The sequence below is a fragment of the Pezoporus wallicus genome, unplaced genomic scaffold (genome assembly GCF_028554395.1).
Source record: "Pezoporus wallicus isolate ANWC-B61680 ecotype Strahan unplaced genomic scaffold, APGP_CSIRO_Pwel_v1 contig_5690, whole genome shotgun sequence".
Lineage (NCBI taxonomy): Eukaryota > Metazoa > Chordata > Aves > Psittaciformes > Psittacidae > Pezoporus > Pezoporus wallicus.
In genome coordinates, this window is record NW_026642407.1 from 704,700 (window position 1) to 726,548 (window position 21,849).

Consider the following 21,849-nt stretch of genomic DNA (forward strand, 5'->3'; position numbering starts at 1 on the left):
TGCTTACCATCATCATCTGATGAGATTTGATTAGCATGTTATTTTAGAGCTTGAAAAGTTCTGTGAATAAAATAATTTAAAGAAATAAAGTATCTGAGGTAACCAGAAACCTCTTAGAAATGCTTGGAGACCATAATGTCTTGGAGAAGCATCTAGCAGATATGAGAGTGGCCTATTGGTTGAAGCCAGGTTTCAGGTTTCAAAACACATACAGACTAAACTGTGTATTAGAATATCCCACCTGCAGATGGTGGATACTTCTCAAACACAAAAGCATTTAGAAATAAACAGTTATTAAATAGGTGTTTGCCTCTTACTAGAATGTAGTTGCGGCTTGAAAAGGGAGACTGAAAAACAAGAATCTCTTTTTCTTGCCTGCTCTCAGTGAAGTTATGCATACTTAGTAAGAGTCTGATAGTTGTGGTTCTAAAATGTCAGAGCTCAAGAGCAAGAAAACTTGCCTGCTTTGAAGTCTCAGTATATGCTATGGCTGTAGGGGAAGAGGCTCTATGCAATTTTTTTCTAGTAACAAAAGCATTTGTGGTAACATAGATCAGTGATACTAATTTGGTATGCTTGATGTAACTGGTCACTGGTGAGTTTTTTAGTTGTGATTAACCTGAACATTCTAGACTTATCCAGGAAATACTTCTGTACTTTTTCATACCACTGTGTAATGTCATCTTTGTCATTGTCTTTTTTTTTTTTTTTTGTATTTTCTGTAAACACATTCAGGTGACATGGATATTGACATCCATAATTAAAGATGAGTAAGAGTCAGAAAGGAGGAAAATGGCCTAAACTTCCTGTCACTGAAGTAATGACAAAATTCTTTGGCTGAAATCAGGGTCTTAGAAAAAAAAGTGTTTTGTCTTCTTGGTGATTTCTCCTGAGCAAGCAGTACTCAGAGTGCGCTGTTGCAATATTGCTCAGTTGTTTTACCATAATCAGGACAGCTATCAAATCACATCCCTTGATAGTCGTGTCACTTTTTTTTTTTTTTTTGTAAATGCACTTGTTCTCAAATGATAAGCGAAGATTTTAAAAAGTAAAAGAAGAACATGTAAACACAAACAGAAAATACCTGCCATATTTGCCAGAATATTTTATTTATATTGTGTCTACAGATGAAATTAGGTGCTGGAAAAGAGACACTGCATCAGATATTATTATTCATACTTCAGCTGCCAAGGAAGAATTTTGTTGGTAGCCTTTAGTAATAATTGGACCAAAATACGTGGTTGTGCAGCTTTCAGCTTTTTGTATGATGTAGAGTGCAGCTTCTCTCACAGGTCGTCTGTTTCTGGAACGGTGTCAGAATCTGAAGGCTGAATGAACACTGCAGGAATGTTCTCAGATGACCATCCTTTTGGAGTCCTATTGAAGGATCTTCTGGTAGCAAGAGGGTTTGCGAGGATCATGAATCTGGGATCATTTAGCATCAGTAGATTATAATCTGGTACCTTGAATTTCACCAGCTTTGATGCTCTCTCAAAACCACCAAAAGGAGTGGCAACTCTGTAGATATTGGAGAAATAAAAGGAAAATGTGCTTTTAAAAATACCTGTTTCCTTTTCCTCCCAGAAGCTGAAAAGAGCAGAAGCTATTTTAATGATGCAGATTTGGTACAATTTCTTGTTTACATTTTCAAACTTTGGGGAGTTGATTGTTTTTCTGCCAAATTCTCTTTAAGATCTGTTTTATTTTCCCTTAGGTAAAGCCTTCAGCCTTCTTCGAAATTCAAATGTACAGAAAAGCTGAGGGAAGAAGATGTTGCAAGACAACCTTATCATTGGTGAGTCACAGTTACTAAACTTACTTGTTGGTGATAAGTTTGTAAATCTGAAAATGGTGCAAGATATTCTCTCTAGCAGTAATTAGTTTAGGAAGTTCTCTCTCCATTTTCTTCTATCACCAGTTGCTTATTTCTCCCACTACGCTATATTTCAGCACCATATTGTTGTACCAGTTAGAATGTATGTGGGTTGTGCCATAAACTTGGGCCGCTTATGTGATCTGCGTTAAAACAAAGACCCTTCAAAACAAAGAAGCATTTTAAAATCCAAATTATTTCAGCAATCTGGTTTCTATCATTATGCTCAAACAATTGCAGCAATACAAGTGAAGAGGCAGTAAAGTGTAATGTGAAGGAGAAAGGAACAGCCAAAGACAACAGTCTCTGGAAAGGAGGGGAATGAGTGAGGACTTCTTACATAAGCTTTGTTTCTGAAGAAAGTGTTTATGTAACTAAACCTTGAAGCACTGGCTGAAATTGCCCCCTAGTCTTCAGTCAGTATTTTTCATGTTATTTAAATGTACCTGTTCCCTCAGGCAATACTGCCTGACAAACTAAAAGATAAGAAATACCAAGCAGGAACTGACTGTTCCATGCATTTGCAAATATTTTAAAACAACAGTATTTTCAAATACCTCCCATGATTCTTGTGTATTTGTAGATTTCTAGGCTGGGGAAAAAAAAGACAAAACAAAACTAAATTAAAACCAAACTGAGTCTTTCTGTTACTTTTCCCAGACTCCTTTGTAAAAGCAAATGAAATATAACGTATTCTGCATTTTGATCAGCTGCATAACCTTGCTGGAATATACTCTATCCAGTTAAGAGTGAGATTTTTAAGCTACAGATTGAGCACCTGATTTCTGTGTAGGTACTTAGTGGCATGGAAAATGGAATTTTTGTTGACGCGGAATTTCACCAGCCTTGGTAGGTTTTGTGTTTTCAGTATAAAACAACAGATCTGCTGGTATGTATCTCCAGTGGCTCCAGGTGGTACAGTAGAAGCCTAAAGAAATGAATGCTGGCAGAAGCCAAAAGAGGTAATTTGAAGATCTGACTAGGATTTTCAGGAAGATAACTACAGATAAAGCAAAACCTAGGGAGAATTAAGTATGTACACACACACACACACACACACACACACAAATGCCTGATACTAATTCAGAAAAATGAATCCATGACCTAAAAGAAAGGGTACTGCTCTGTCATTACACAAATAATTCACTAGATCTTTGTATAAATGGCATTTGTTGGAGGGGATGGTGGTAAGTGCAAAGGGTTGATACTGTAAGATGTAAAAAAATCGTGCAAGTTCTGGACAAGCATGCTTACTGAGTGAAGAACACTGCTTTGGATTAAGCTCTCAAAATGTTTCTCAGATGAAGATAACACAAGATTTTGCAGGAGCAGCAGCCAGTCCAGGCATTAAATTCTCTTGAGGTCAAAGGAAATTATTTATACAAAATGCTTGTGGTATCAAGCTATTCTTATGCAACTGTCATCTAGGTCACAGTGTCAAATTGGATATAGTATGATACTGATTAAAAATGATGGCGTGGTAATTGGCACAGAGTGAATGTAGTGATCTACATCTTGCAGGATAATGAAGGTTGTTTTAATTGCTGCTCCAATTACAATACACATTCTCACATTGGTGTAATATTTAATTCTCATCAATATGTAAATTAAAGGGATATGTATAAAATGCATACCAATTCCATAGTGTAAAGCTTCATCTTTGCAGTATTACTGGGTTTTAAATACAGCATATTTGTGCAGGTAACAGAAACAGGAGGCAGTTTATGGAAATTCAAATGTCTTTTGTGGGATAAAACCCCATGTAGTTGTGTACAAAGTCTGGCTCCAGAGAAATATGCATTCCAGCATGCTGGGCAGAAACACATGATGATTGACATAAAGGAGAGCACAGTAACTGGCTAATAGATGTTAATTTTCCTTTACAGCAGCAGTATATTTTTGTGAGCAATAACTTGTCTGACAACATGGTGTTGTAATGACCTGTGTGGTGTACGCATCAAATTGCATCGCTTGAGCTGCGATTCATTGTGTAGAAGTCTAAAACACATCTGTAAGAAATTCCAGTACTCATTGCTCATAATAAGGGTGGAAATGCTGATTCAGAGCTGTAGGTAGTGGCACCAGGAAGTGTAAGAGATTGTTTAATATCCACTTTGCATATTCCTAAAAAGTAGATGCATGATTTAACAGTAGCAGGCACAACCACCTTTATTTTTAGCTGTTGTTTTAGCAGGGCAGGTGGTTCTTCCCCTCTCCCCTGGCCCCACAGTCTTTGTTATTGAACATTATATTGAACATTGTCTCAATACAGGAAACTAATTGTAGCTGAAAGTCTGGAAATATGTTTTAACTGTATTGGATTAGCACCTTCATTTACCTAATTACAAGAAATGTGAATTTCATTCACTGTCATTTGTAGAACATTCTGCTTATTGTTAATTCTGTGCAAAAAAGAGACATAGGAGCAAAGCATCTGACCCTGCAAACTCTCAGAGCTTCATGGTAGCTCAGTGCAAGAGTTAATCCCAGTTTTCAGAGGTATTCAGGCACTAAAGAACTGGCTAAGCACCCAGTTTCTACTAATCTCACATCATTTCAAGTTAGCACCCAAAACTTCTCTGAGGCTCTACATCTCATCTTTTTTACTGAAGAGTTCAGAATCCATTAATCAAATGAAAACAGCACCTGATCTGAATGGGCTGGTTTCCTGCAGTGTTTTTGAAACAGTAGTCTTTGGGAATTGAGAAAGCTGAGCAAGAATTTATCTGGTAGGAGAGGCAGAACTAGTCAGACTTGCTTGTCTTATGTGACTAAGATGTAGTCCTTTGTATGTTACTCCTAATACTACCTTTGACATTTTATCTGGCTTCAAGAAAGCAGATGGAAGTACCAGTTTAATTAATGTTACAAACTCCTCAACAAACGTAGATTCATGCTATCTTTTCCACAGGTATTACTAGGTGCTTCCATGCTAATAAAAGAGGCTAGAAAATATTTCACTAGTAAATACTTCTTCAATCCTAATAGGAATTAATCTCCAGAGGAATCAGATGGCATAGCTGTGTTCTGCAGCATTGCTCTGCTAGCACGGAATCATTTTCATCCAGGGGGAGGAAGGGTAGCCTGATCTGAACAGTCTGTTCAGACATCCTCAGAACTCAATTTCTCTGATCATGCACTCTCTCTAATGCTGTGTGCTGTTAAACTGGCTGTCTCACAGAAAGCCCTCCCTCAGAAGGCAAATGTGCTTGACTTTTGCTGCCACCACTTCTTCCTTCATTGACCTGTAAGCATTGCAAGTTTCTTGCAGCATAAAAAGCATACTAGAGCTCCGCTAATACCTCTATGAATTCTGTAATTCTGATTCTGACACTATTATTAAAAATTGCACTGCTACAGAGTCCTGAGTCGCCTTTTCATTTCTGGCAGGAGAAAAAAAATTAATCTGAACAGTGTTTAGTGCTGAACATAGTTTTAAGCCATGCTTGTGTGCATCTGTTCCAACACATCAGGCATCCCTAGCTGCTGAAGTTGCTTTTACAGTTTGATGTGTAACAAGGAAAGCTGAAAGGAACCTGAATATGGCTTGGAAAGTCTTCGTGCCCTTTTCACAGATACCATTAAATGAGCCGGGAATAATCCCAGGCCCATTTCCTTTGGGAGTCCTCTGCATCACACTTACTGTTAACCACATCCCCTCCTGACTAATGATGACTGTATCAGTGTTTTGCACAAGAATGCATTGAATGCATTTCTTGAATGATGAAGCATTATAGAAAGCCTTGATTGATGCCCTCACTGATAACAAAATGATCCCTTTATATCACTCTTTAATTGTTTAATACAGTATCATTTGCTTTCTCTCCAAGGCTGCAATTAAAGAAGTGAAGGATGCTGTGACCCAGGTGCACAGAATTACATAGTAGGATCTAGGCATAGATATCTCACCTTATGAACAAAGCCCTTAGGCTGCTAAGTGCCTAATGTGTTCCTTATACAAGTGCTCAGATTTGCCTTTATCTTAGCTATACAGGCAGCTGCACCTATCTTACACCAAAGCTCACTGTAATTCTCTAATTAATAATCTTCCATGTAAGAGCCAGAAATCATCTTATTATATATCTCCTAAGGGTTTGGCATTCCTGTAGAAATAAGTCCAGGCTAGCCACATTCTCAGTTTCTTTTTGGATCTACTCCTTCTTGCTAGAAAACGTAAATCTGAGTGTACTGTATGTAACAGCTTTTCTAGGTCCATGAGGCATCCTTTTATTTTCTTCTGGATATGGTTTTTTTTGATGAGGAGAGTTGTGGATTTTATTTGCATGCCTTGTGTTTTGCAGTCCAGATCGGGATTTATATGCCAGTTTTTAGGTCTTTATGGCACTTCCAAGGGAGGATATTGACTTTCCATTGTATGGATGCACGTATGTTCAAGAAGTTTGGACTGTGGTGAGCCACAGTTTATCTGTGTTCTACATAGATAAAATCCCCATAGACGTCTGAACAGTTAAGTGTGGTAAAGAGGACAACTAACACACTTTGGAGCCACAGAAGTCGTTGGATACCATCTCAAGACACATACCCCTATTAATGGGGCCTCTGTGCCCTGCCTAATCCTGTCTTTCACAGGAATGACTTCCATGCTCAACTCAGAATCTCTCTTGTGAGAGGGAGAACTGATTCTGACCTTGTTATTTCTATATGTATTTTTTGGTGGTGTTTTCTTCTTGGGGGGGGGTGGGGGGGTGTGTGGTTCGAGGTAGTTTTTTGTGTGTGTGTTTTTTTTGTTGTGGTTTTTTGTTTTTTTTGTTGTTGTTTTGGTTTGGGTTTATTTTGTGGGTTTTTTTTGTGTGTGTTTTGGTTTATTGTTTGGTTTTGATGGTGTTTTTTAATTTTGGTCAGTTACAATAACCATAGTGCATAAAATTTGTGGTTATTGTTCCAATGTTAGCAGCTGTGGCACAGCTCTCTGACTTGTATTTGCTGTTTTGTCTGCTGAGAATGTGCCACACAGACTTAATTGTGTTGCTGTTAGAAAACCAGAATTAGTGCAATGTCTGCAGTGCAATTTTGATGTTGAACTGTGTACTTTTTCAGTCCTTGCACTCAGAGTTGAGGTCCACCTCGATGGCAGAAACACAAGTGGTGTTTATGGTATTTTTCTTGAAGTTTATATTGCCATGAGCCATTTTCTTTTCAATAGATTGCTATCTGACATTTTGAGTAAGGGTTTTGTTTTGGCTCAGCTGTTAGGACCTCAGCAGGGGCTATTTAGAGAAAAACTGGCCATAACTTCAGTAAATACAGTGTGAAGGGTAGGAATGAAAGCAAAAGACATAAGTAAGGGTATGAATGAAAGCAAAAGACATAAGTAAGAATGTGTTTTAAAGCTTTTAAAATAGTTCAAACCCCATTATTTTCTGTGAATGTAGTTCTACTGAAAGCCTTAGTGTACTAGTAACTATGTAAACAACCCTTCTATGTAAAATGTTTTTTTTAAGTCTCCTTGTAACATTTTATCTGTTAATTTGTTACCGAGGGCTGTCAAAGGTAGAAAAAATGTTAAATGCAATCAAATATGCAGGCTGCTATTTGGTGTGAGGGATGAATTGAAGGATGAAGTTCATGATACTCTCATTGGCTAAAAACCAAACCATGTGAGCTGCATTATTGAAAAAAAAAAAAAGGTGGTTTGCATTATACAGTTTACAAAGTTTTGACTGAGAGTTACTCTGCTAGATTTTACAATCCCATAGCTAATGAAGTCAACAATGGAAATACTCAAAGAAGTTTCAAGCACTGCTATAGCCCATGTTTCTCATTTATTGAGTACACTGAATTCTGGTACTTATTCTTTCAGAGTTTTCAACTCATCTTACATTCCTAAGTTCTAGAATTTTATTTGGGGTCCATACTTTAGAGAGACTAGTTTCCTTCTTAATGCTATTGTTTGCCACTTGTAATCTGTGTGTTCATGTTCATGCATGTAATTGCAAAGAAAGGTGGTAGGTGTTTTTACAGCTGGTGGAAATGTTTAATTTCATAGTAGTTTTTCTCTGAAGTGTAAAATTCAGTGTCCATTCACAATTACCTGTTAAAGCTCCTGTAGTCAGGCAGTTCTGGCTTTGCTTCAGGTTTAAAAAGTTTAGGATATAAAGCTTCCAGCAGCTCTGGATCATCCCTAATAGCTTCTATCCAAGGAGACTGATAATACTTTGGCACAGAAGTAGTGTTGAACTTTTCAGGAGGAATTTCTTTCAGTGGTCCAGAATATCCTGCAGGGTGGTCAAGGCAAAGCCATTATAAATAATAATTTGTGTTTTCTCCTTCCTTACCACCATCCTGTGTAACTAGGAAGTAAAATACCATTATTTCACAGCTGGGTAAAATGAACAATTGGATCAAATCACTGAAATAACAAAAATTTTTTTAAAACAACATTTTGGTTCAAACTGTAATAATTCTATATTCTTTGGGTTAAATTCTTCACAATTATTAAAAGGGGTTAGGCTTACAGCCATTATAGAGGAGTTTTTGTCTTTGTCTCTGCCTTAGATGCTTTAAAATCTCCTACCTACTTTTTTCTGGTCCTCATTATCTGGAAAAGTGACAAATCAGTTTTCTCTGCATAACCGTCCGAGGATCAGGCTCTGATCAGTATTCTACTAAGTAAATAAATTCCATATTCACTATGATTTCTTCTAAAGCCAAGCATATTATGGCAGGAATTAATATAGGGGGAGGGGAGAAGCCAGATTTTAATGTACTATTTGAAGAATTTTAAACCAGTGAGACATTATCCAATTATATGTAATACTATTTATGTGGAAAACAAGGGAAATCTGTTCTAACCTTTAAACTCCCACTACATCTAGCTCTTTAAATTAATGCTCTTTCCTTCTATGAGCTTAAAAAAACCACTGTGGCTTCATATCTATTCCTTTTGCCAGACTTTTTTTGCGTAAAGAAAGGCTTGAAGATTTCTATCATGTCTTGGCAATGGAAACTACCTCTGTTCACGGTGTATGTGACCAATGAATGAACAGAGTCCTAGCAGTCACTAACAGAATAACATTGACCTAGTTTACATAGGCTGGAAAACATTGAATGAATGAAAAACATTCACTGAGGAATTCTGAACAAAGAATGAATTTGTAAAAACCACACTCTGCTCATGAATAATTCATGAACAGGAAGAAGGTCTATATCACTGAAGAAGTTAAATAAAACAAATTAGCCTTCTCTAGTCTTTAAAAAATGCAAAATAAGACCTTCTTGTAGCTTGCTTCTTTAAATAAAGACAGCAGTACCCTCACAGTTAAGGACTTAAAAAAAGAATAGTTTATACAGCCAGAGGCAAAATCCTTAAGTTACTTCTCTACAAAGGTTTCTAGCAATATTTACAGTGAATTCAGTTTCACATTTTTTGATAATTAAACTACAATGAATAACTTTCAGGCAGTTGAGCAGTGTATTGCATGTCAGAAACAAAGGTTTGGCAAAGAAAAACCTATGTATTAATCTGGTTAACAGATCTGAGGATCTGTTTTTGTTTATGAGACTACTAAATATAGCAGCAGTCTTTCATGATATTAATGTATTTTTTCAGTTTATGCAGAATTAGTACGAAAGACATATCAAATCTTTAAAAAGGAGCAGAAGCAACTGAAGAGCACCACTTGACATTTCTGTGGAAGATTCTGATTAGTTACCTTATTTCTAATTTATTGATTTCTAATATTAAGTCCATTAAAAAGTTCTTTTTGAAGATACTGTTTTTCAAAGAGTGCTATGAAATGAAACCTAAATATATTTCATGTTTGTAAACTCATACATTACCTGGGGCAATGTTGTCAGGATGTGGTGGGCTCCGGGGATCAGGAGTATTAGGAGGTGTCATTGGGGCATGCTGGGGAATCCCTTCCACACTGAGTCCATCCATTCTAACACTCTGTATGGGCTCTCCGCGCTGCATTCAAATATAAGAAATGTCAATTGACAGCATGGGCAAAAAAGCCTCTATTGAGGGTTGGAGGGACACTCCAATTTACAAGCCAGAGCTGAGACCTAGGGTATGCTACCTGAAGGCATACTGTCCTGCTATTTGGTACCCTCTTTGGTCCCAAAATCTCCAGGGTTTTCTGGCTGTTAGCTAGAAGATGAAACAGTTTTACAACTCTCTTACATTGGCCATGTATGCAAAAAACGAATAATTTTTCCAGTGTTAAGTATGATGTTCTTATATATTCAGATATAAGAATGATATAATTTTTAATGCCTGTGAATTTTTTATTGAAAGGATTGGAGGTGTTGTGAGCAAGGTCAGCAAGACTCCCAAAGCCTTATAACAATCCAGCTGAGTTTCTTGACCTTTTCCTAAGTTTAGAATACTTAAATCTTGATGCACAATCTACAAAGAGAGTACATCCCATCTGATGGTTACACCAAACACCATAAAGCTACCTGTGCCTATGGGCTGTTTGCAGCAAAGAGTAGTTCTGGTCACTTGAGCAGGCATAATATGTGTCCGTAGATCACTAGAATCTGTCATGTGCCAGGCAGAGCACCCTTGCTATACCCAAAGATTCAAGAAGTCTGGCAAGGCAATATTCAACCAGATTGAAATGCCAAATGCTTGCCTTCTCCCAGGGTGCCAGACAAGATGGGTGATGAAGGATCACTCTCCTCTTGTGATACCTCACTTGGAGTACTGAGTACAGTTCTGGTGTCCTCAACATAAAAAGGACATGGAGGTGTTGGAACAAGTCCAGAGGAGGGCCACAAGGATGATCGGGGGCTGCAGCACCTCCCATACAAAGACAGGCTGAGAAAGTTGGGGCTGTTCAGCCTGGAGAAGAGAAGGCTGCATAGACGTCAGAGCAGCCTTCCAGTATCTGAAGGGGGGCCTACAAGGATACTGGGGAGGGCCTCTTCATTAGGGACTGTAGTGGGTAGGACAAGGGGTAATGGGTTAAAACTTAGGGGAAGTTTGGATTGGATATAAGGAAGAAGTTCTTTACTGTGAGGGTGGTGAGGTACTGGAATGGGTTGCCCAAGGACGTTGTGAATGCTCCATCCCTGGCAGTGTTCAAGGCCAGGTTGGACAGAGCCTTGGGTGACATGGTCTAGTGTGAGGTGTCCCTGCCCATGGCAGGGGGTTGGAACTGGATGATGTTAAGGTCCTTTCCAGACCTAACTGTTCTATGATTCTGTAAGTTTGTGTTGTTTGAATTTCAAAGCACTGATTTTTCAGAGCTTCTCTTCCTGTATCAGTTGAAATTTCACTGCATTTGTTGAATAACTTTTGTTTGGAGTTTTCCTTTGTTATAGAAATAGCTTCAGTGTAGGTCACTTTCTGGAGATTCAAGGTATGCTGTTACTTTCCACCCTGATAGGATATCAGTTCATCAGTTCTAAAGAAACATTCAAAGGCTTAATCACTGTCACATAAATATAGAATTAAAGTCTCGTAAGAAGTTCGTGTCTCATTTTAGCTATGACACATAAGCTAAAAGCAATTTAAATATAGACTGTTTAAGAGTTTGTTAAAGTAGGAAGCAAACAAATAATACTCGTTTAAACTTGAGACAAACAAGATCAAGGCAGAATGTTTTCTAGCCATCCTGAAGTATGTTGGAAAGATTATTTTTGGCAGGCAGAATCATGAAGATGAGGAAGACACCACCAGTGGTAGCAAAATAGATATTGAAGGAAAGGGAACAGGAACCAAAGAGGCATCATTTTTTTCATATGTCACACTGACATACTGATTGCACAGCATGCTTACTCTACATGTTTTGTGGTAAAAAGTAGACTAGAGGGCAACTGATCTGTCAGACCTTGTAAAAAAAGCATGGAACTGGATCAAGAATACTGGTGAGATAGAGGATATGCTCATGATTTATGTGTGTACCTTCTAATACTCAATAGAGGGAGAAACTGGGAGGATGGTATTCATAGATGTGTTTCTGAATAACAGTGTTCTAATAATAGTTTGGGATGTCCAGTAGAGTTGTTCAGATTTTTATATGGGATTTCTTTTGTGCAGATTTATTTTTCAAAAGTGGATTTATGAAAACTCAGACTTGATGCCTGTGTAATTTTACTTCTGTTGAGTGACCAAAGAAGTTTGAAATATCTGCACCACAAAAATAACCCATGTGAAAATTTTTCTTCTGTGATGTGGGATATTAAGACATTCTTTTCTTCCAGAGGAAAGTTACCTTTTTTTTTAATGGAAAATGTAAATGCCACACAATTACAAATATATCTAATATTACAGTCAACAAAGCATAGAGAATTCCTTCTTCAAGAAGGAAACAAAAATATTTCTGAAATATTAGTTATGATATTGAAATATTGAACTCAGCTACAGTAATCACCTGAGTAAGTTTCCTTAAAATCAACAAGCTGTATTGATTTTATTGTTTCTGATTTATTTACAAGCATATGTGTGTTTTCTTTAGTAAAATGAAAGATGAGTAAGCATGTTGGTGCTTTGTGATTCTGGTTAATATATTAATTGTTTCCTATTTGTTCCAAAACAAGCTTTAGATTGTATCATAATACGTTACATATAGTTACTATTTTTTTTTATCCCACGTGAAGATTAAAGAATAATTGAGTCAAAGTATTTGTATGGATTCTGTAGGGGTTGGAGACTAACACAGTCGTAGCACTAGCTATGCAATGAATAGTTGTAAAAGCTTCAGGTAAAGAGAATTGCTGTTCTACAAGAAATACTTCCTATAGTAAAAATAATTACTTTCTGTAACATATATGTCTTTTAATCTTCAAAACATCTTAAAAGTGCTGAGACAAATTCTGCTTCTTTAATTGCCTGCCTTTGTATCTGAAAGCAGGAGTGATGCATACACGTAACCGAGAAGCAGAATTTAATACAATACTGGAATCAGAGGAGCTGCTTGCGTGCTATATTAGACTGAGCATAGAATATTCATGTTCAAATAATTAAAACTTGCAGCACATTGGAGAGTTAGGCAAAATTTATGAATAATGTTGTCCCTATTTTCAGAGGTTAAGCAAAAGGTCTGAGTATTTTGCAAAGACTGCAGATGAGACAAATGCCAGGTATATTTAGTTCCTGCCATGAGGATTCCAAGAGTGTCGTTAATTATTTAACCAATTCCTGAAGGACTAGTTTGAAGAATAATTGTAATTTCAGTGGCAAGCTCTATCCTTTTTCTCCCAGTTGAGTCAGACAGGCCAGAATTGTGGTAGTGCCATCTGCGAGAGTCATTTTGCTGACTGGGAACCATGTTGAGGTCACCAACGTGTTTTAACAAAAATACTGGTTGCATGAAGCAAACTCTTATTTCTTCCAAACTTCTGAATATTATTAAATAGTTAATTTTCACATTAAGTAGTTAATTTTCAGTAGTCAACTAGGTAGTTATTAGAAGCTAGCCTCACTGTGTTTCATTAATAAGTTATTACAAAATACTCACATTTCTTGGCTTGTTTGCTACGTAATGGTAGTTTTCATATGTGTATTTGTCAGATCTCCGCTGACGTCTCTTGAAGAGTCTTGCACCTCTGTTGCTGAGTGTCGATAGTTCCTCTACCATGATATCTCTGGGGGTGCTGACTTTTTTACCAAGGTTTAAGCTAGGTGATTCTGCAATACAAGGGATAAATACATGCCTCTGTTTTTCTTAAATGTCTGATATGGCATACCCTGCACCTGAAATCCAACAACATGTTAACACATACTTCTGTAACACATAGAATAGCTTCATATGGTATTAGTGAAATTAATCATTCTTCCAAAATTTTGGATCAGAGTTCTGAACACCACAAACCTGTTTTTTTGAAGATACTAAACACCTCAAGATCCAAATTTACTGCAGTTAAATAGCATTCAGCTCTTACCAAAATTAGGTCTATAATGTCCTACACACAGTCTTAATAGCAGACTAGTAAAAAGTGGCTTCTGCTGAAACCAGGAATGAAATTCCATCTGACCCCAGGGTTCTCAGATCAGACCTTTGCTTTCTGTGGCCTGTATTGGATAGATGAGCAGGTAGCCCCTTTTAAACATGCCTTAAATAAAATAGACATTTTATTTTCATTTATTCTTTAATATTCTGCTTGCTTTTGAAAGCCAGGGCATGTTTTGTACTTTAAGAAACTTTTGCACTAGGAAGTCTCTATTACATAATACTTTTAAACTATTTCTAAAGAAGATTTCAAAGTAAAGCTCAGGGGGTTGAAAATGGGAGTCCTAACAAAGAATTAAAACGTGCTTCTAGGAACTATTAGATTTAATACATTTGCTTTTTAATTCTCTCCAAGAAGAAACTGAATTACTAGATGCAGTATTACGTTATTCACCGCATTTTGATTCCTTCTTTGTGGTGACTTCCTTGGAGATTTGAAAATGAATAATCAGGGGAAGGGGAGATCAACTGGGACTCTAAATGGCCAACTGAATATCAGAAACTCTACTGGTCATCTTCATGGTGATGTCCTGGACACTGGGATGCTGGTGGCGATAGTTGTTGCATAGTGACTGAACTCTCCCTAGATGTCCTCAACCTATACATAAAGCTTAACCCTTAGAATACAGTAGTTTCAACACCAAACAATTTTCTGCCAATTTATTTCTGCTTAGAAGTTGTAGAATTTAACAAATACAACAATAATTGGATTGCATAATAAAAACAGAATTTCTAAGGAAATAATTCCTGTTTCCTCTTACTTTAGTATTTATCATTTTATTAATTGAAATAATATTCAGTTATTTCCCTAGGTTGTTCATAAACTTCAGGAAGAAAAATAGGAAGACGCAGTGTGTTTTGAGGATTGTATAGTGATTATTATGGTCTCATATGTTTTTCTGATCCACTCAAAATCACATTTTGTTATTTCTTTGATAATAAGACATTCTATTCTTCACGTATTCTTACAGACTACGGGATTTAAAATGCTGAACTTTGGACATATATTTTAATGCATTAAAATGAAATGAAAGAAAATTATATGCAAGGCACCATATTGTGCTTCCAGAGTAAGCACACAGGAAATGCAATTTAAAATTAACATTACAGATTAATTAACAGCAGAAGGTATGTAATGATGAAGGTAATATTGCATGTGCAGAGTTTAATTTTGAGTAAATGGCATGTTCAACATGGCATATATCTCCTAGTAATTTTATGTTGGAAAAACAATGTGATTTGCTGACATTTAGGAAAACTCAATTGAGACAGTTATATTAAATATTTAGCCAAAGCTGTACAGGTGAGAGTTTTCCATGTACTAAGTCAAACAAATTTGTGGGCCCTGAAGTGCATCAATGTTGATCCACTTCTGTTCCTGCTGATTTCAACTGGATGTTTGCAGTAGATTTAAATGGAGCAGGAGTACGCTAACTGTATTGTTACATTGCTGGAGCATGCACTTCTGCTTTAAAAATAGTATTCGCAACGAGTCTTAACAACCTCCTGTTATTTAAGAGGTAGCTACAAAACAGAGAGTTCTTAACATGGAAAAAAATAACTCGGCTTGCCCAGTGTAGCTGTATCAGTGACAGATAGTAGATGGGTTTTGGCTCTGTGATTAAGTGTACTGGTTATTGGCCAGTGGCTTGACATTTCAACCTGCAAGTCACATCTTGATTTTATCAGTTCTAAAGGTTACTGCAGAGGTATGGACTGTTGGATGGTTTTAGTAAGAACTTTTCCCCTCAGATTGGCAACATTTTCATGGAGAGAAAGCTATTTTCCTTTGTACACAGAGTGGGTAGTACGTACATCCTCAGAGGCTGGGGTGCCAAGGTGATTGCAGGTCTGTGTACAAACCGCTCACTATTCTTCTGTGACATGCTGGATGTTACCTATTTTGGGCCTTGCTGTTCCCTTGCATACAAACTGTTCTCGTTAACATTAGCTAAAGGCTCCAAGGTACTTTGTAACCCATAGTTGTGTACTATTGTGTATCCAGGCATCATCCCAAAAACATAAGTGTGAAGTTCCTTTGAGTCCCTTGCCAACTAAAATCTAATCATCTGTCGAGTTTTATGATGTGTCTAGGGATCGTTTCAGTGTCAGTGCGGAAAAAGTGATGAAGAATGAGAAAAGGAGGACATTTAGAGGGTGATAGAAAGAGAACATCAGTGTTATAAATGGACATTGTAAATTAATACTGGAAATATAATTCAAAATTTAATCCTAATCTTAACCTTTTAGCTTCATTTCTTAATTTGTTCCTGCCAAGTCCTTCCTGTCCTGTGCTTAAAATCATAACAGACTGTATTTAAATATGATTTTTATAGTTCCTCCTGCATTCACTGACTAATCCCCCTTTAATCTTCCAGTTTACGGTCTTCTAAATACCTTAATCTGGATCATACATTTCAATAATGAATATCAGGTAGTATGTTTGTTGTATTATCAGAAATAAGATTTTTTAACTGTATCATGAAAGATAATCATGTAGTTACTGAAGAATGCATTTCAGAAATAGTAGAGAACTGGACTTGAGATTTACGTGTTGAAGGCTAACCTGATGAACTCCAACATGTGTAAATATATGTATTTATATATGTTTAAGGAAGCCCTTAAATATGGCCCTTAACACTTGTATTTACATGTTTACCAAGTAGCCTTAGAAATGTTATGATCAGTCCATGTCTGCCAGTGAAAAAACAAGGGCTTGGGAAGGTCACTATACCCACATGCTGATTTACGACTACAGTTTCTCTTCTGAGGCCATAAGAGGGTTTACCCTTAGTGTCTCTTTCTGCAACATTTTATGATGTATCAAAATTCTCTAAAACACAAAGTCATGTCCCACAAGCCAACAGGAGATGTGGACTTTCAGTCATTAGCAGTCTTGCCCAGAGATTAGTAATCTGTGAGACACTGATAAAAGCTTGACTCATTTTGTATTTTATCAACAACTGTTTCTGCTACGAATATCTTTTAACAAGGAATTTGAGGTTCACTCTTTACCTGAAAGGTTTATAATGAAAGGGGGCTGAAATAAAAATGCAGTGGGTATGTATGCTTTCTGTATGTCATTCCAAGCTACTAGGGCTTGCATTACAGCATCTTCTCTTACTCTTTACCTCTGTTAGCAGTAGAGAGAGTTTCATAGGTCTGTGAGACTGGCTGAAACAGTATATTTAATTTTTATGCAGGTGCAAGACTGTCATTATTAGTGATGCAGACCCAAGAAAGACAGGACTTCACCTTCCAGATCTCATGTTAAGCTTGTTGAATTAACAATTAGGGGAAAAGTAAAATGTTAAAAATTGGCAGGGCTGAATTTAGCTGTTTAAAAACCAGGTTTCTCTTGATTTTTTCCAAGAATTGTTCAGATTAGGTCCCAAAGAATTGGCATATGCTTTGTGTGATTACAGCTTTGGTCATCCCTCTGGTTCTTAACTGGTTTCACTGAGCTTATATAGTTATAAATTTCAGGCTCTTACTGCACTCATTTAATGGCATTTAATATTTTTTAAAAATTTTAACATCCCAGTCATCCAGAAAGTAGGATGTACACTTGTCCATATGTACGTACATACACATACATACATTTGCGGCCTTCTGTGGCTGCATATCATAACATCTCTTGCAGGGTAAGCTGTCATATCTATGTGTATGAATCTAAACTTGACAGCAAATCTGATAATACATAAGTGATAAAAGTAGATTATGTGAGGCAAATACCAAGAATCAGCACACATTATCCAATAATGCCAATGATTTTGAGGACTGTACAGTTTATTTATTAGTATTGCTGTGAATAGTAGCAACATTTACCATGTGAAATGCCTGGTTCCAAACAAACATATGAAAGACTTTCTCCCCAGTCCCCTGAGTGCTTACAGAACTATTTCAGGCACATAGAATACTTGGGTGTACAATACCCCCCAAAACCCCAATGAAGTTGTAATAAAATCTGTAGGGGCAGACTGGCTTTCAGACTTAAGTGTGTGTTCAGTGGAGAATGGAAAGAGGAAAGAGGCATTTGATTAGGAAGAGAAATTACGGGAAAAAAAGAAATGACAATATCAAAAGGACTAGAACCAGGTACTAAAACTTCCAACTTTTTTTTCCTAAAAACCTTACGTCTCTTGTCCTACTCTTCATGCAGTCATTATAGTCAGTGATGACTACAGAAACCATCCCCAAATTCTTTGGAGCAAAAGCCCACAAGAAAGATTTTCAATACTGGAATTTCATGTTTAGTGTTTTGTCCTGGGCAAGTGATACAGTTTCCATAAATTCTTAAAATTTGTGGAGCTCCCTCTTTTTAAAGTGAGGCTTGTGGGATATTTTTCAATTCTAAAAAATTGACCTTTTATATAGATGGTAAAAAAGGCTTCATGGGCAGGATTGGAAGTGTCCAGCACATACCTAATGAAATCATGCAGATTTGTATTCCCAACTAAGTTAATTGCTTCTTAAGGTGTCACACCAGAAGGGTATTTTTTTGAGAATCTGTTGTAAGAAATCAAACTACCTTCTCATAATGGCTACGTTTTCATCAGTGCAACAACAGAAAAGTAAGCTATTTTCACATAAGGTTAATTGGTGGCTGTGCGTTAGAGGGAATTGCCAAAGGCTAGTAAAATCTGTTAGTTACAAAGGTAAAAGTTTGAGAGGAAGGAGCAGAGATGTAAATGTTTGTTTCAAAATTTTTTATCATTCATGTAAAACAGCAAACACCAGAAAAGAGGATACAAATCAGCACATTTCTTAGATAATAGGTAATTTAAAATTCAATGAAGTCATGTTATTAACCCCAAGTAATATTCTGAAAGGCTATCCTAGCAGAATGTACATCAGCTGTTAGATTACTTCATTCCTCCACAACAGTTGTTCATCTGAAAATAGCTTTCAAATGAAAAGAGGCAACTACAAAAGGATTAGTTACCATAGGCAGCATGATACTCCCACAAGATTATTTATGGCAAAACACCCAGAGACAAAGCTGTAAGAGTTAAACTCTATGATTAAAAAAATATATTAGGGAGGGCTAGAAGACATTGCATATACAGTAAGCTGGGTTCAGCGCTATACCATTTCTGTGTATTTCATCCATAATGGCTGATGCTTGTTGTTTCCTCTCTTTGACCATGGCAGAATGTGATAACATTGTGATTTTCTGATAGGATTTTTCCTTGCTGAAAAAAAAACAACACATTCTTACATTGTTGAGCCAGCTTGCACAATTTGGCCAGCTTTAATTTCTAATAAACTGTTTAGAATGGTTGAATAATGAAGTTAGTTATTTCTGATTTAGAAATACTGCACTTTTAATTGTGTGAAGTGCACTGGCAGTTCTTGCTTGCAGACAGATGCAAGGACATGATTCTGGTGGGTAGAAAACTCAAAGGAATGGTCTTTGAGTTGTCTACATAAATTCTGTACCAAAAGCAGTGTCTAGGCCTTCTCACATCTACACACTATTAAAAGATGTAAATTCATAACTAGTATTTTAATTACATCTTGTTTGATGACTCCAGAAATGTTACATTTTGACATTTCTTAATCTAATAAAGAACTTGAGGAAATAATAGAGACACCCTGACATAAGAAACTGCATTTCTGACTAAGTAAGAAAAATAAACATACTTTTAATCACGGAGTCAAGAGGTTACATAAATGTTTTCTATATGACAGTCTGTAGGACAAACAATGTCAAAATATTTCAGTAAACGATACACTTACCCTAGTGTTTTGTTGTGTAGAAAAAAAGCGATCTCAAACCTTTAGTTGAAGCTTCCAGAGTTAGTTATGTTACGGGGATGACCTGCCTGGTCCAGGATGGTTTCTACCCTTATGCTTGGATCTTAATGGTACCTTGTACCAAGGCAAACTGGGGGCTGATACTCTTCAAAGGGCTTGGCATCCAGCTGACATCAACTAGTTATATATAGAATCAAGCACTCTAGCCACTCATATCTTCCTGGCAAAAGAAGAGAACATAAAAGATTCAACTGTACCCACAACAAAGGGAGTTTATATCCTTTTCAGAGCTTATTGGAAGATTTAATGAAATGCTCCCCTCATACTTGCACAGATCATCTCCTCATCACCTCTGAGAATAATAACCTCCATGCTTTAACCAGGAAAGGAATATTTAAAAATATGACGTTAAATATATGGATGGGCATGACAGATGAGAATGGCATGGGCTAATCCTTTAGTGAAAGATGAAACCATGCTTCAATAGTAGCTGATGGCTAGAGTCACAGATGGCTGATACACAAAGTCTGTTCTGAAAAAGAAATGTGCATTTTTCAGTATTACATGTGGTAGGGGCTAATTGTTCAAAAAGCACTCAATCCTCAAAACCAGTTATTCAAAATCTCTTAATTTTGTTTGTGCATTAGGAGCAGAAATCTGCAGTAATTTGAAGCTTAATAATATTCAGCATTCTGGGATACTGTTGTATCATTTTATCAAACAAATGTGTGATATTTAGAGAACAGATATTTCAGAACAGCAACCAACTTTGGACAGAAATAAAAAGTGGCAGAGGAAACATTCCCCTGTAGCCTCCTGTCAGAGGGCAGCTAGCTGAATTATGGGACAGTAAAAGCAAGATGAAGCTTTTGTGTTTTGGGTTTGGTTTTGTTCTAGGAAGTTTCTTTTTCTCATGGAAAATTACAGTTTTGTTTCACTTGGAGGATTCATCTGAAAATTACTTGGATCCTGATACAACAGGAGAAAGAAATTCTGACTGCAAATGGATAGTAATAAAATGTACCAACAGTGCACATAACTTTTTGAGCAAGAAGCGCTCTGATACAGATAAAATGTATGAGTCTGATGCAGTGTCCTAAAAGCCTGCTTGTCCAATCATAAAGTTGCATTATTTTTGACTAAAGCTTTCTATTTCTAGGTTTAGCTTTTCAAAACTTTTTTTCTGAGATCCTAGATATCTCTGCCCCAAAGAGGTATTAATTTTAATCCTCACTATCAGAATTTACCTGCTGCTGTTATTCATTGGTAATCCTTTTCTAGTTTTTTGTGATTGGATCAGCAAGCTTGGACGCTGCCAGCAAGCATGGTCAAAGTCTTGGTTGAATGTTATCTCTTCAATGGAAGACCAAGATTCTCAGTGGTTCGCCACCAAACTGTCCAGTGGCATTGCAGGAGAGTCTGTCAAGGGTTCATGGTACTCCTATTTTCATTAATAGCTTCAGTGAAGTAGAGAATGTCAGAGAACGCCGATCTAGGAAAATTACAAGCAATCTGTATGAAACAGTGTAAATGTTAACTTGATGAACTGGAAAAAAGTAAAATGCAATTCAGTAAAACCACATCCAAATGAAAGCATAAAGTGGGCATTCAACTGATTGACACTGAACTTTTCCTAAAACTTGAATTTTTGATCCAGGAGGAATTAGCAAGAGGCATCCCAAATGGGGATGTGTTTAGTCTATTCCAATTTCTGTTAACTAATAGAATAAAAAATACACTAGTAAGCTAAATTGTGCTTTTACACTATTGGAGCATGTACAATGCAGTCAACTGTTACTTCTGGATGACATTTCAGTCAACTGTTACTTCTGGATGACTGGAGCTTTTGAGAGTGGTAGAATCAGCCTTCAAAATTACACTGAAAAATTCTTGAAATAATTCAAAGTCAATAAAATTAAGAGATAAAATGCAAAGTAATTGCTCATAAGAAGGAAAAATCAATTGCAGGGAAAGAAACTGAGGAATAACTGCCAAAAACATTTTGGCAGAATAAATCATAAAATAAGCACTAGTCACTAGTGCAGTATAAAAAAATGCAAATATTTTGAGCTTTTTGAACAGACCATTGGAAGATTTTACAGACATTGAGGAGCTGGAATATTTTGATTAAGAAAGATGTAATGCTGTGAAGAACTGAATAATATCCAGGCAGCACATCCTAAAGAATATTACCTGTGAGGAAAGAGTTGGTTTGTCTGGCTTAGCAAAGGTAAGAAGGAGATGAGTCATGATAGCAGTCTCTTCACATGGAAAATGAGTCTGTAGTCTAGTCTC

General features: G+C 36.7%; 1 protein-coding gene across 1 annotated transcript; it reads right to left on the minus strand.

Annotated features, from left to right (window-relative positions):
* Window positions 1-1,088: 1,088 nt before the first annotated feature.
* MYOZ2 (myozenin 2) lies at window positions 1,089-19,675 on the minus strand. The gene is made up of 6 exons (XM_057429914.1): window positions 19,537-19,675; window positions 18,886-18,989; window positions 13,303-13,472; window positions 9,674-9,803; window positions 7,926-8,109; window positions 1,089-1,518 (listed from the first exon to the last, which is right to left on the minus strand). Exons 2-6 carry the CDS (start codon window positions 18,959-18,961, stop codon window positions 1,287-1,289), a joined length of 792 nt encoding a protein of 263 aa, XP_057285897.1. The 5' UTR covers window positions 18,962-18,989; window positions 19,537-19,675; the 3' UTR covers window positions 1,089-1,286.
* Window positions 19,676-21,849: the final 2,174 nt, after the last annotated feature.